Source organism: Centrocercus urophasianus, unplaced genomic scaffold, assembly GCF_019232065.1.
Source record: "Centrocercus urophasianus isolate 14NV4802_14NV808 unplaced genomic scaffold, USGS_Curo_1.0 seq_23, whole genome shotgun sequence".
In the NCBI taxonomy this organism is placed as follows: Eukaryota; Metazoa; Chordata; class Aves; order Galliformes; family Phasianidae; genus Centrocercus; species Centrocercus urophasianus.
In genome coordinates, this window is record NW_024884789.1 from 16,560,179 (window position 1) to 16,572,221 (window position 12,043).

Genomic DNA, 12,043 nt, shown 5'->3' on the forward strand with positions numbered 1-12,043 from the left:
ACAGCGGTGTTCCTGAGGCTGCCATCTGCGTGGTCACCACGGCCGCCATCGACGTCCATCGCCCCAACATCTCCTCCGACCTCTTCACAGTGGAGGTGCCGATGCGGCTCAGCAGCACCGGGACGTCGGCCAGCATCACTTCGGGCAGCGCCTCCCGCTCCACCGTCAGCTCTGGCACCCAGGCGTGCAGTGAGAGCAGCCAGACGCTGGGCTCCTCCCCAGACTGCAGCGCAGCCTGCGAGGACGCGGCCGGCGCCAGCCCTCGCGCAGACCTCGTGTCCAGCCAGCAGCGGGTGGCACAAGCCGTGGTCCAGGAGCTGCTCTCTTCCCTCTCTGAAGAGGCACGCCTGGCGCAGAAGGGGCTGGACCCTGTCAACCTGAAGCTGCCCAGCCCCGCGGGCTCAGTGAGGGCCAGCCCTGAGCTCGGCCACCGCCTCAGCGTCTACAACCGCAGGAATCAGGAGAACCTCGAGGTCTTCCAGCTAAAGCCGCTCATAGACTCTCCGCAGGGCCCCTCGGTGATTGATGACAAGTATGGGGCCCTGGGAGCCCCCGAGCCACGGCTGAGCAAGGTACCTGAGGCCTAAGGAGCTGTGGGGCATGCTCACTGTGCTGGGTCAACGGGTAAGGCAGCAGCACCGGAGGCCACCTATGGCACCTCCTGCAATGGCCACCAGCCCAGGGCTGGACTCGCACCACCCAACTGGCCCCCAGCAGGCCTGCCCTGCCACCAGCTCTGGGCCAGCCGGTACCAATGGTGTCCTCTGAGGCACGGGAGATCTTCCCCCTGTCTTCAGCCACCAGGATTGGACCTGCAGTGCCCAGTGGCAGGGAGAAAAGACTTACGGCCGTGTCCTGCCACCAGCCTGGGGTTAGCCCCAAGGTGCACAGACCTTCCACCAGCACCAAGCTACAGTGTCCAGGGACAGACAGAGCTGCTGGCCAGCCTGCTCCAAGCCTGGCCTCCCAGCTCCCCATGTCCTCTGCCCAGGGGCTGAGCACAGCTGGGAGGGGAGTGAGGTTGGGAATAAACACTGACAACCACTGCTGCCTCCCTTGTTCCTGTCTTCCATCCCTCTTCCCTCTTTTCTTACCTTAAACCTCTCCCTTCCCTTACCTTTCCTGCCTTGACTCCTGTTCCTGATAGCTTTTCTTCACCCTCCCCTGTACCCCCACCACTTGGTGTCCCAGCCCCTTCCATCCACAAAAAGAAACAAAAAACAACCCACAGTTACCTCTCTTTCCACTCCAATCCTTTATTACTGTTATTCCTTCATACCACCTCTGTCCCCACCTCCACCCGTACCAAGCACTGCCCAGCACAAACATACACTGACACCAGTACTCTCCAGTAATCTTGGGGTTGTGCTGTCATTACTGCCCAGCCCAACTGCAGCCACTGCAGTTGCTCACTTCTTCTTCAGGAGCTCCGTCATCTCAGGCACTGCCTGCAAACACCAGTGCCAGGGTCGCACCCGCTTCCCCTCCACCCCCACAAAGTTTTTTATGTGAGGTCTCAACCCCCCCATCACACGCCAGCCCCCTGCCCACAACTCCAGGGGCCGTGGGTCACCCCAGCTCACAGCACTCCCCACTTCCCTCCTGCTGAATAGAGCCTCTTAATTATTTAAGAGCGCTACATTTCCATTAAGTGGAAATAATGCATTCGTACAAAATTTATTAAGGAAATTGTCTACATGGTGTTTCTTCAGAATGTGACTTTGTCTGTGCCTAACGCAAAGGCCCGTGCTCACCGCTGAGCCAACAGGCATTAGTTCAGGAATGGCATTAAGTGCTGGCACAGCTTCTGCCCATGCCTCCATGGAGCTGCTGTGAGCTCACACCGCTGCCATGTACGGCCGTGTGGGCAGCCCAGCCCACGTGTGAGTTTGCCAGAAAACTGCCAGCTGCGCCTCAGTGTCAGTAAAGCAGCAAGCCCACGCAGGAGGAGAACTGCTGCAGTCTGAAGACAACACCAGCTCTGTACGTTCAGACTTTATGAAGCTCAAAAACTCATTTCAGAACCTAGGTGCAGTTCTCAGAATGCCTCACATTCAGGAAATGTGAACACAGGCAGGCTGATGTGAAACCCGCCCTTCTCAACATCTGTGGGGACTGAGTTTGGAGACTGAAAATAATGAAGTTGTAAAGCCAACTCTTGTGCAAAACAGACCAAAGCAAGCACCCCATTAGATTCTATTACCTACCTAAACTGTCATTACATCTGACAGCTTTCTCTCTCCCGTGCCCAAAGCTGAGCCTCACCTGAAATAAGTCTGCCACCAGTCCGTAGTCTGCTACTTGGAAAATTGGAGCTTCTGGATCCTTGTTAATAGCAACAATGGTCTGCAACAAGAGGAAAGCACCGCGTGAACACTGTGATCATCATGGAGGAGCAGATGGCAGAGACAGGCCTGACCTGAGGAAACAGGCTGACTGCTCCTGGCTTTGGGGGCAGCAGGTTACAGACTGCAGCATTTAACAGATATCTTCCCATTCTGCTTTGCTTTCAAAACCAAACCCAACCCCCAGCGCCCATGAAAGCCCACCATCATGGTCTCCAAGTCTCCAACACTGAGCCATGCAGTCCTAACAGCAAAGTCTATTCCTGAAAAATCCCTTACACAGGGGTGCTCCCCCCTTGAAGAAAGTAAAGTCTGGAGAAAAAACTACAACAGATTACCTGCAATATTTAAGCCATAACATTATAGAAATAAATCAGAGGTAGCACTTACTTAAAATAAATGTAACAGAGCCGTGCCAAAGGCCCCTGTACTTACAGCAGGCCGTGTAATTTATTGTGTCACACAGCAGAAAAATGCACGTGAGCTAAATCCCAACACAGCAGTCCAGAAAACGCCTTCCCCAATTTGAACTCTTTCATAAAAGGTAAATCCCATCGTAAATGTCTGTGACAGTTTCCAGCAAAATAAGTGTGGGTGTCCAAAGCTGAATCTCCAACAGGATGGGGGAGACTCCATGAAGGAGGAAAAAAATTCTAAATAAGCAACAGCTCATAAAACGATCCTAACACCCGTTGGCCTAAACCACAGCACTCTGCCACTGCCTCTCCACCTCACTGCTTCCACTCAGATTTGAGGCAACAGATTCCCCAGGACAGCTCTAACCAACATTTCCTCTGCACACCTACCTGCCATTCCCAGGTAGCCACAGTTCATGGTTCTCACATGCTTTGCTCCCTCCACCGACTGTACTTGCCTGACAAAATTAATGGCTCAGTAGCATACATCGGTGGCAATAACTCAAAGATAAAAGTTCACAAATCCTGCGTTTTTAAGCCTACAGAAACCTCCTTCCTTCACAGCTCGTTTGTATCCCATGACTTGCTGTAAAGGAGAACCACATGGTTTACACAACAAGGCAGTACCTACAGCAGCGCCCTGCTGCTGCCTTCTCGCCAGCTCACGAGCACAGAGCTGCAAGATGCCAGTATACCTGCCCAACACATTCCTCCCAAAGCTTCTCATTTTCTATTTCTGTTACTCCTTTTGCCAATGCAAGCCTTTGCTAACGGCTCTACAGCACAGGAAGCAAAACCCAGCTTGTGATAGGATATTAATTCAAAAGACTGAAGCCGTGCTCTGAGGCCCCACCATGTGTTCCCAGAGCTGCTCCCAGGGACACGAGGACTCGCACCCATGGCTGCAGCGGGCAGGACAGACTGGCTGAGACAGCAGAGAACACAGCTGTACGCCCCCAGTGAGCCCTGCTGTGGGCAGGCAGCAGGCCCCAAGCCCCAGCCCTCACCAGGCACAAGGGAGAGGCTTGCAGGAACTGCAACTCTCAGAGCTTGTCACTTCACCACACAGCACGCCTCCAGCCACCAACCCTGCAGACTCAGCTCCCTGCGCTTCCTCCTTCAGGCCCACAGCCCTGGAAGCCTCAATGGGAAATGCTGCGTCACACTGACCAAAACAAAGTAGCAACGACTGCTCCAAAAGCATCTGCCTTCAGCTGCAGTTGGCAGCCCCAGCCCTCCTCTGCCTCCTCTTGCTGAAGGGACTTTTTGTAAGATCTGGTTCTCTACCTCATCTCCGCAGTCAGACTTCCCACCCTAAGAAGAAAAAGCACCACTTGGCTTGCAACAATTACAGCAAACTTTCGTACGTTACATCTCTTAGAAAGAAAAGATGCTGTAACTACCTCAGGAGGGAACTGAAATAAGTATGGAAAGCAGCAAGGACTCGCCAGGCCTCCTCCAAAGCTGCATTTTCTACCTTGCTGTAAGAGGACAAAAATGACTCGCTTCGCTCAGTAGAAAGCACTTTGGAAAGCATATCCTGAAGTGTGCGAGTTCACAGTGCCAGAGAGTGCACAGTGCCAATGGGAGGATGGGGGAAATCCAGGGGCAGTTTCCATGGCTGCAAAACTCTTTTGTTGGTATAAATGGGAACTTTTCAGCAACTCCAACACCTGCACTCAGGCTGAAAGGAAAGCAGGATCCACTTCAAACACACGGAAGCAAAACTGAAGTTCAGAATGCACCTATTTGTTTACTACAGAAAAAGTGTTATCTCTGGGTGAAAATAAACCTAAGTACGTTTCTCCTACTGACAAACTTTATCTTATTTGATATAAAAACATCTCAAAATATCAAACATGGTGCTGGAAAGGCGAAAAGAGCAGAGGCTTTGCAGAGATGGCTGTGACAGCACTGCTCCTGCTCTGCCCCCACGTCTCCCTGTTGCTGCACAGCAACAAGCAGGGGAGGCTGCACTGACCCCATTTCCACTAAGGCCACTGAGAGCACACTGCTGCTGTGCCACTATCCACACCTTTATCTCTCTCCTCAGCAGTGACCTTCAGCTCCAACCATCAATGATCCTCAATTTTGACTGCTTCTTCCTCAACTGTGGAGACAAGTGAGAATAGCTTGCGTCCATTTTAGAAGGGTGAGACCCAAAAAAGGCTGCTGCGCCCACATTTCCCCCCAGAAACATTTGATTTGAGTAATATGTGCAAAAAGAACTAAGAAGCAGCATGGATCACCTTACCACGCAGGTTGGCTTGTGAGGATACATACAGCCATGTGAGCCCATTGCAGTCTATCACTGCTCAGACACAAAGGAGGATTTTAGGGATCTGTCTGCAAGGTTTTGCACATTTTTTTCCTCTGCTTGTGATGGTTTTACAAGCTACTCCAATCCCTGGCTGCCAGAAGACAAACCCCAACCCAGCAAAACTTCTGAAAAGTTCCCTGGAAGCAGAAAACTAAATCAATCCTTTTTCTCTACAATTCCTCAGCAGGAAGCAGGACAGCTATCATTTTATTTGGTTTGGTTTGAAGTGTTTGGCACCTGACAGCGGGATGCAGCAAGTAATTCTGCTACTCTTTCCAAACATTGCACTGTGGACCAAACTGGCAATGCCAGTTGCAGATTATTTGCTTCAGCAACTAATGAGTTAAGCCTTTTAAAGTTTGACTGCCATTTTACAGTAGGTTTCCATTTGAATAGCTAAACGCAGGAATGTCAGAGACATCTTTTACTTTATGGAATAGTAAGTTCATAATTCAAATTACACATTGTTATGCATGAATTAATATGTCATACTCTGAAATAAATGCAAATGCATCTATTGTATAGAATTCAGGCATGTGTGCGTGTCTTCTGTTGCTGTTCTTTTAATACATAACTGAATTAGCTCTTGCTTAATACTTCAGGCTTAGTGCAGCACTGTATTGCATTAGGTGCTCCACCACAACCTCACTTGCAAGGCGTAGTGAGGCACATTTTAAGGCAGCAGACAAAATGACAATCGTAACACTGCACAAAGTGGGAAGTTATTGAAGTGCTGATGAGAAGCAAAGAATAAACTCCCCTCCTTCCTCAACAATTCTTCCAGCACCCCCAGCTCTGACATACCTTGCTGTCCTTCATCCCGGCCAAGTGTTGGATTGCTCCAGATATTCCCACAGCAATATAGAGTTCCTAAAAGAAAACAAAAAGGACACATTGTCAGAATTCACGACAGTTTTGGTCAGCTCTCACAAGCCTTGCTCGGGATCAATTACACAGAGCAGTTTTTCTATGACAGTGGTTGTCTATATTAAATGTGGCTCGTGATTGGTTCCCTTTCCCACTTTGGGATGCAGTTGTAAAAGGAGAATCCCAAAGGAGCACCCAGCAAAGACAGACTGGAAAAAACAGAGACCTGCATCAAATGTAGGGCACTGTTCAGACAGAGCAGAGGGCAATCAGTGCTACTCATGACCCCAGGGACGGCCAAAACAAGTACTGAGCAACATAACCTACAAAGGGATAATGCAGTTCCTGAAGAGAAAGACGAGGTTTTTTGGTCTGAGGCCTCTGTGTCTCTGTTAGGGTAAGACAGAACACACAAAGCTGGGATTCAGGTGCCCACACCTTCAGAAAGTTTCCTGTACAGCAGGATAAAGCATTTCAGGCACAGCAGTGGGCTACCACAATTTCCACTTGCAGTGACAGTTTCTATTGCTCAGTCCAAACCCCAACATATGCATGCCTTAAAGCTTTTCTCCCTCCCCATTCACTACCAGCTCCTGTGGTGGATGAGCAAAGAAGTGCTCAGGTAGGCACCACACGGGCAGGAAATTGCTATGCTCTGCGACTGCCAACCTGGCATCTCCTAAGAAACTTAAAACAGGTGAAGATTTATAAGCAAGTTGCTCTGCATTGACGTTAATTCACAGCAGGAAAGTAGTTTTTCCCCTTAGGCTGAAAATGACCCTGTCTGTAGCCTACCCAAAACCATGCATATGTTCAGCTCAGTGGCAGCTCTTCCAGCAGCCCAAGTCCAAGCAGCACGCAGACCTGCAGCACTCAGCTGCCCGACGTTACAGAAGAAAAACAAAGGAATTACTTCTCACACTCTCTCAGTCACAGAAGAGGCAACTGGAGCACACAAAACCAGCTGGGGATCCTCTGTCAAACCAATTCAAACACTGTATTTATATGTCCTTATGAAGACACAAAACATTTAAGAGAATTTGTTTTTCATCACTACCACAGCTAGCTGGCATCTAAGAACACACAGACCTAAACCAAGAAGGATCTTTGGAGTCGGAGGGAGCAAATGGGAGAAAAGAGACCTTGTTCTTCCACAGCTTAGGATGTGCGTTACAGTTAAGCAGCTTTTAACACAGCAGACTGAAGCACAGCTGTAGGACAGTCACCAACTCCAGAAGTGGCTCAAACGAAGGTGTTCCAACACAGAGAGAAGGCAGCCTGCATTTTCCATACAGGCTGATAGCCATCATATCAACTGCAGTGAAGAGATGACTGCTTTCTGACACATCTACAGCTACAGACTCCACCTACTGCATTCGCCTTTAAACAGGGACAGGCAAATGAAGAACAGCTTGTGCAGAAAAGCGTAGGAGATCTCCCATAACAGCTAAGTGGGAGGCAGACAGCAGGAACAAAATATCTCCTATCAGAACCGTTTGCTTTGAAACTGAAGCACAGAATCTGGTCTGTGTATCTGCACAAAAGCAGCACAGCTGCTGAAGAGACTCAACAATTTCTGAGTCTCCACTGCTGCTCAGTGCACAGATTGGTACTGGAGGTCAACTCACTTTACCCACAGCTGCGCTGTAATACAATATGTACATGTAAGACCTCATGGTAAGAATGCAATATTTTAATTATACCAAATAAAAGAACAGATGTTACAGAAGAAATCGCTGTAACATCATATAGTCTTTAATACAAGCTCTTTTCAAAAGCACATTACTGTAATATGATTTTTTTTTAGAGCAATTCATTAAATGCCAGTCATCCAGACTGCCAGATACTCGTATCACTCTGTTTAACATCATAAGGTTCAGTCCTTGGAAGGAATCCAGCTAACCAGGAGCCAGATGCTTATGTATATATTTGACTAAAATATCTGGGAAAGACAAGGATGCTTCATTAAAAAAAGACATTTCTAAATTACCGGGCTCATCTAAAAAGCCTTCATTCTGCCTCTAAGCCGTGCCCTTCTAGGTTATGAGCTCTTGGCTCTCCAGCCAAAACAACTGGTTGCTCAATGCCTTGCAGCACCAATGGTGGAACACCTCAGTAATGCTTTCACACAGGTAACACGTGACAGTATGCTGCCAGCAGCAGGCCAAGGCTGCACAACAGATGTGATGGCTTAAGTCTTGATTTAAATTTATTCTACTACTTATTAAAAGGAAAAATGAGACCTGAATGATAAGGATTTGAGACTGCTCAGATCCCTCCAAGGAAAAAAAAAATCAATTACACATATGGAGAGGTCAAGAAGGCCTCCAAAATTCTGATCTCTTTCAGTCCCTCTCAGGGTAACCCCCTTGTTTTGATGCTTCCCCTGAAATCACTGACCTCCATCCTGGCTTTAGCTGAGTCCTAGCACTTCTGCTGTGGTAGTGCTCACTGTCCCAGGCACTATAAAGAGGGAGGAAGGTGGAGAGCAGAGCAGTGCCACGGAGCAGCCACAGGGCAGCAGGACTCCAATTAGCAGCACGACTCCAATTAGCAGCACGTGGCCATTGCAGCAGAGGGCACGCGAGGTCTGGGAGAAGATCTCAGCTCTTCAGGGCTCATCTATGGGCACACAGGCCAGGGAACAAAGCTCTGCATCACATCTCTCAGGTGCCAACAAAGATGGCTTTACACCAGCTTCACATTCCTGCTCTTCAGAGCCCTGGAAGCTGCTCTAATTACTGCTGTCAGGTGATTGATCTGCAGCCAGCAATTAGAGGCACTTATGCCAAAGTCTAGTGAGTAGAGAGGCATTTCTGCACTCCCTGGTGCTTGCACATGGGCAGGCTCTCACTGCTGCCAGCGCTGTGCTGCACAAGGAAAACAACACAGCAAGCAGACACCGCACCAAAGGGCTCCCTGCACTGTCTGAGATGAAGCTTTAATAGTAATTTAAGAGGAAAAAAGGGAGAGAGCATAGTTTTGGTGGGACAGGGACGTGCCATCAGAGAGAACTATCTTCCCTCACAGTAACTTAATGTCACATAGAAAGTATTTACTGCAAATATGTCAGTGTCACACCACGAATCTTTCACTGTGCAGAAGTGGAAAGCAAGCAGCCAGGAAGTTGAACAGACCAAAGAGCTCAGAAACATATGGAGCAGAAGGTGAGAAGTACAACCAGGAAATACCTACACTAAATACATGCTGCTGCAGAAAAGGCTTCTTGTGTCAGTACCAAGACAGCACGAAGGCAGGAGCATCAGCACACAACATACCCTTAAGCTTCTCACGAGAGCTCCAGACAAAGCTGATTCTGCCAGCAAACCTGCACACAGCAGCAGTGCTTGGCTGTGTCTTGCCACACAGCATCCCACAGGGCACTACTGGGAGGCAGGGCCTGAAAGGTCTCGCCTATATCAAAGGCAAGATTCCAAATCGAGAACCCAACTTCTCTCACTTGCCATATTAATTATTAATCTAGCATAGTTCTGTGGCTTTTTTTCCTTCCACAAACTCTCACAAACATGACCCCAGCATATCTTATAGGGAGAGGCAGTGCATGTTAACCATTTAGCCATCCTAATTCCCATTTCTGGTGGCATATAACATTACTTCACTTTTACTGATGCTAATATTTTAGAACACCTTAGGCTGCCTCGAGGCTGCTGGGGCTACATTTGTGTAGGAGAATGACAAGCACAGTTTTTAGCTGCAACCTACAGTGATTTTGAATGCTGTAGGGTACAACAGCACATCTTTCACAGGTGCAGCACAAGAGGAGGTGGTTACACTGCAAGAAGGCTCTCAGCTGCTATAGCTTTTTATGTCAACCTTTGAATTACACTGAAAACCTTCAGTGTGCATCAGCTGATAACCCTATCAGTGGCACGCATCTAAACAAGCCACTCTGATAAACTCCTTAGGCACACGTCCTCTTTCTAAAGGCAGCTCATTTTATTTCTTTTGCCAGAGTGAAAGCACAAAGGAATTAGAAGCCATTATAAGAACTGCTTCATACATGAGATTCCTTCCAACTGCAAGCTATTAACCAAATAAAACGTAATTTTATGTAATCACACACAATTATTTTTTTGTAATTCCATATGTAACTGGAATAAAACGTGAGCTAGCTCGACACAGGTTCTGATATCACACTGTACATCAAACAACATCCTGCACTCAGCAGCAATGCTGTCCAATATGCCCCATCCAAGAGGGGCACGTTACTAAGCTGCACCCCAGCTACAGCCTCCTCCTCTCTGCAAGTGCCTCTGATGAGACAAGCTGTGTAATTACTCTTAAGCGTGGTTAGGGTGTCTGCTGGAGTGCAGGGCCATACAGCAATTTCTTCTTGCTCTCGAGGGAAAAGCACATCAATTGCTTTCAGCTAAATGCACTCACATATGAATATTTTAGTACAATTTAATGTTTCTGCACCAACCCCCAAGGAGCAGTGCATCAATTTGTGAACATAGTTTCCTTGGAGTTAAAAGCTACACTGGATAATGCAGGATGAAAGGGGCTGTCAATCCCTGGCTTTTTAGCAAGTCAGAGAAAGGTAGTCTGTAAATTCAGTCCCAGCTGCATACAAAGTTTGCCACTATAAAGCTACTTTTCAACACTAGTGAATTATGAGATATTCCTACAACTTCCCAAGCCCTGTCAGTGTTCCCCATGTTCTTTCCACCTGCTCACTACCCACAGCCCAGCCATTACACAACCAAATGTGCACCTGCTGGACCATTCATGACACACAAATGTAATGCACAAACAGCACGGCCCCACAAAGCAGCCAGCTGAAGGTGCACGAAACTAAACAACGTATCACCCATCTGAATGCAGACACTTCTGTGTGCACCAAATTAGGAAGTACTGAACATCCTGTCACCGAAGCAAGGAGAAGTCAGTACCAGCAAGATGACAAGGGTTACACTTCTTACATTCTCTAAGAATGAATTTGTTCACTCTTTTGTTAGAGACTTTATGTAAGAGTCAGAGACCAAAAATGAAGTTAAATACTGGAATAAAACACACCTTGCTTCAGTTTCAGTGCAAGCAGTCTGTAGCTACCTACTAAGCAATAACATCAGACCAAGCAATAAAAAAGCCACAGAACCTGGCTAGGTGAACTACTTCGTATTTGGTGGCGAAGCAACCAAAAAGTAAGAAATACAATAATGTCAATGATGTGATGCTGCCTTCCCCTTTCCAGCTACTCCCAAAGCAAGATGACGACCACCAACTGCTAAAAAGCCACTCCTTGTACAGAAGAGGACTGCCTTCTAAGATGCTGGAGCATACATGAGCTCAGAAAGCATCCCACCACTTTGTAAGAGAAGTGGAACATGAGGATTTCCACTGCTCTGCGGAAGACCACTCTGAGGCTTCGTGCATCTCACTGCCAGGAAGTGCTCCTTGTTATTCTGCTTTTCTGTTCCATCCCATCCGACTCCAACATTTTCTACCTAACACACTAAGTTGTAAATCTACCACCCTTTCGATGCTCCTGCAATTTATAATGACCAAAGAGAGCCTCTGGTATGAAGCTGAAGCACAAGCACCGAAGCTGAGGAGGTCAGCAAGTTCTCTCCCAGTGATCACACCAGAACTGCACTGATGCTGAATTCCCATGTGCCTCCCTCACCTGAGATTTCTCAGCACATCAATGACCAAGGGCAGCTGCATTCTGTGCCATCACACCACACTTCTAGCCATCTCATCTGGTGTCAATTATTACTACATCACACATTTCCTCACTCCTGCCTTCCCAATTTTTCCATCTCAGTTTCTTGTTACCCCTTGCTGGAACAGTATGCTGTGCTCAGCTTTGAAAGTAACAACTGCCAGTGAACACCTAACTGAATGGATCTCTCGCTGGCTGGGTGGCTCCTCTGCACTGCACCCTCCTTGCCAAAAACCTGGGACAGTGAAGGTCAGGCCTTCCAGCCGTGGCCACCAATGGCTAACCCTGGATGGACACCTTTACTCTAATAATTGTGAAAGAATGGTGTGGCCACATCTTCCTCACTACCAGCTAGGATACCTGTAAGGAAAGCTGAAGCAGACAGAGAGCTGAACCCTGAAAGGATGCT

The 12,043-nt window shown here is 48.0% G+C and overlaps 2 protein-coding genes across 9 annotated transcripts in view; one reads left to right on the forward strand and one right to left on the reverse strand.

Moving 5' to 3' along the window:
- Positions 1–5,608, forward strand: part of TMEM266 (transmembrane protein 266) — a 107,328-nt gene extending 101,720 nt beyond the window's left edge. For all 7 annotated transcript variants that reach the window (XM_042824131.1, XM_042824130.1, XM_042824129.1 and 4 more), the window contains one exon: positions 1–5,608. In XM_042824131.1, the coding sequence (XP_042680065.1) occupies positions 1–587 (587 nt within the window). In that variant the 3' untranslated portion in view covers positions 588–5,608.
- The window catches only part of ETFA (electron transfer flavoprotein subunit alpha), a 27,397-nt gene continuing 16,590 nt past the window's right edge, over positions 1,237–12,043 (reverse strand). The window contains exons 10-12 of one of the 2 annotated variants that reach the window (XM_042824139.1): positions 5,886–5,951; positions 2,266–2,346; positions 1,237–1,448 (exon numbers count right to left, since the gene is read on the reverse strand). In XM_042824139.1, the coding sequence (XP_042680073.1) occupies positions 1,410–1,448; positions 2,266–2,346; positions 5,886–5,951 (186 nt within the window). In that variant the 3' untranslated portion in view covers positions 1,237–1,409. Of the gene's footprint in view, positions 1,449–1,703; positions 2,347–5,885; positions 5,952–12,043 lie in introns of those variants that run through there. The other variant, XM_042824138.1, reaches the window with a different exon arrangement.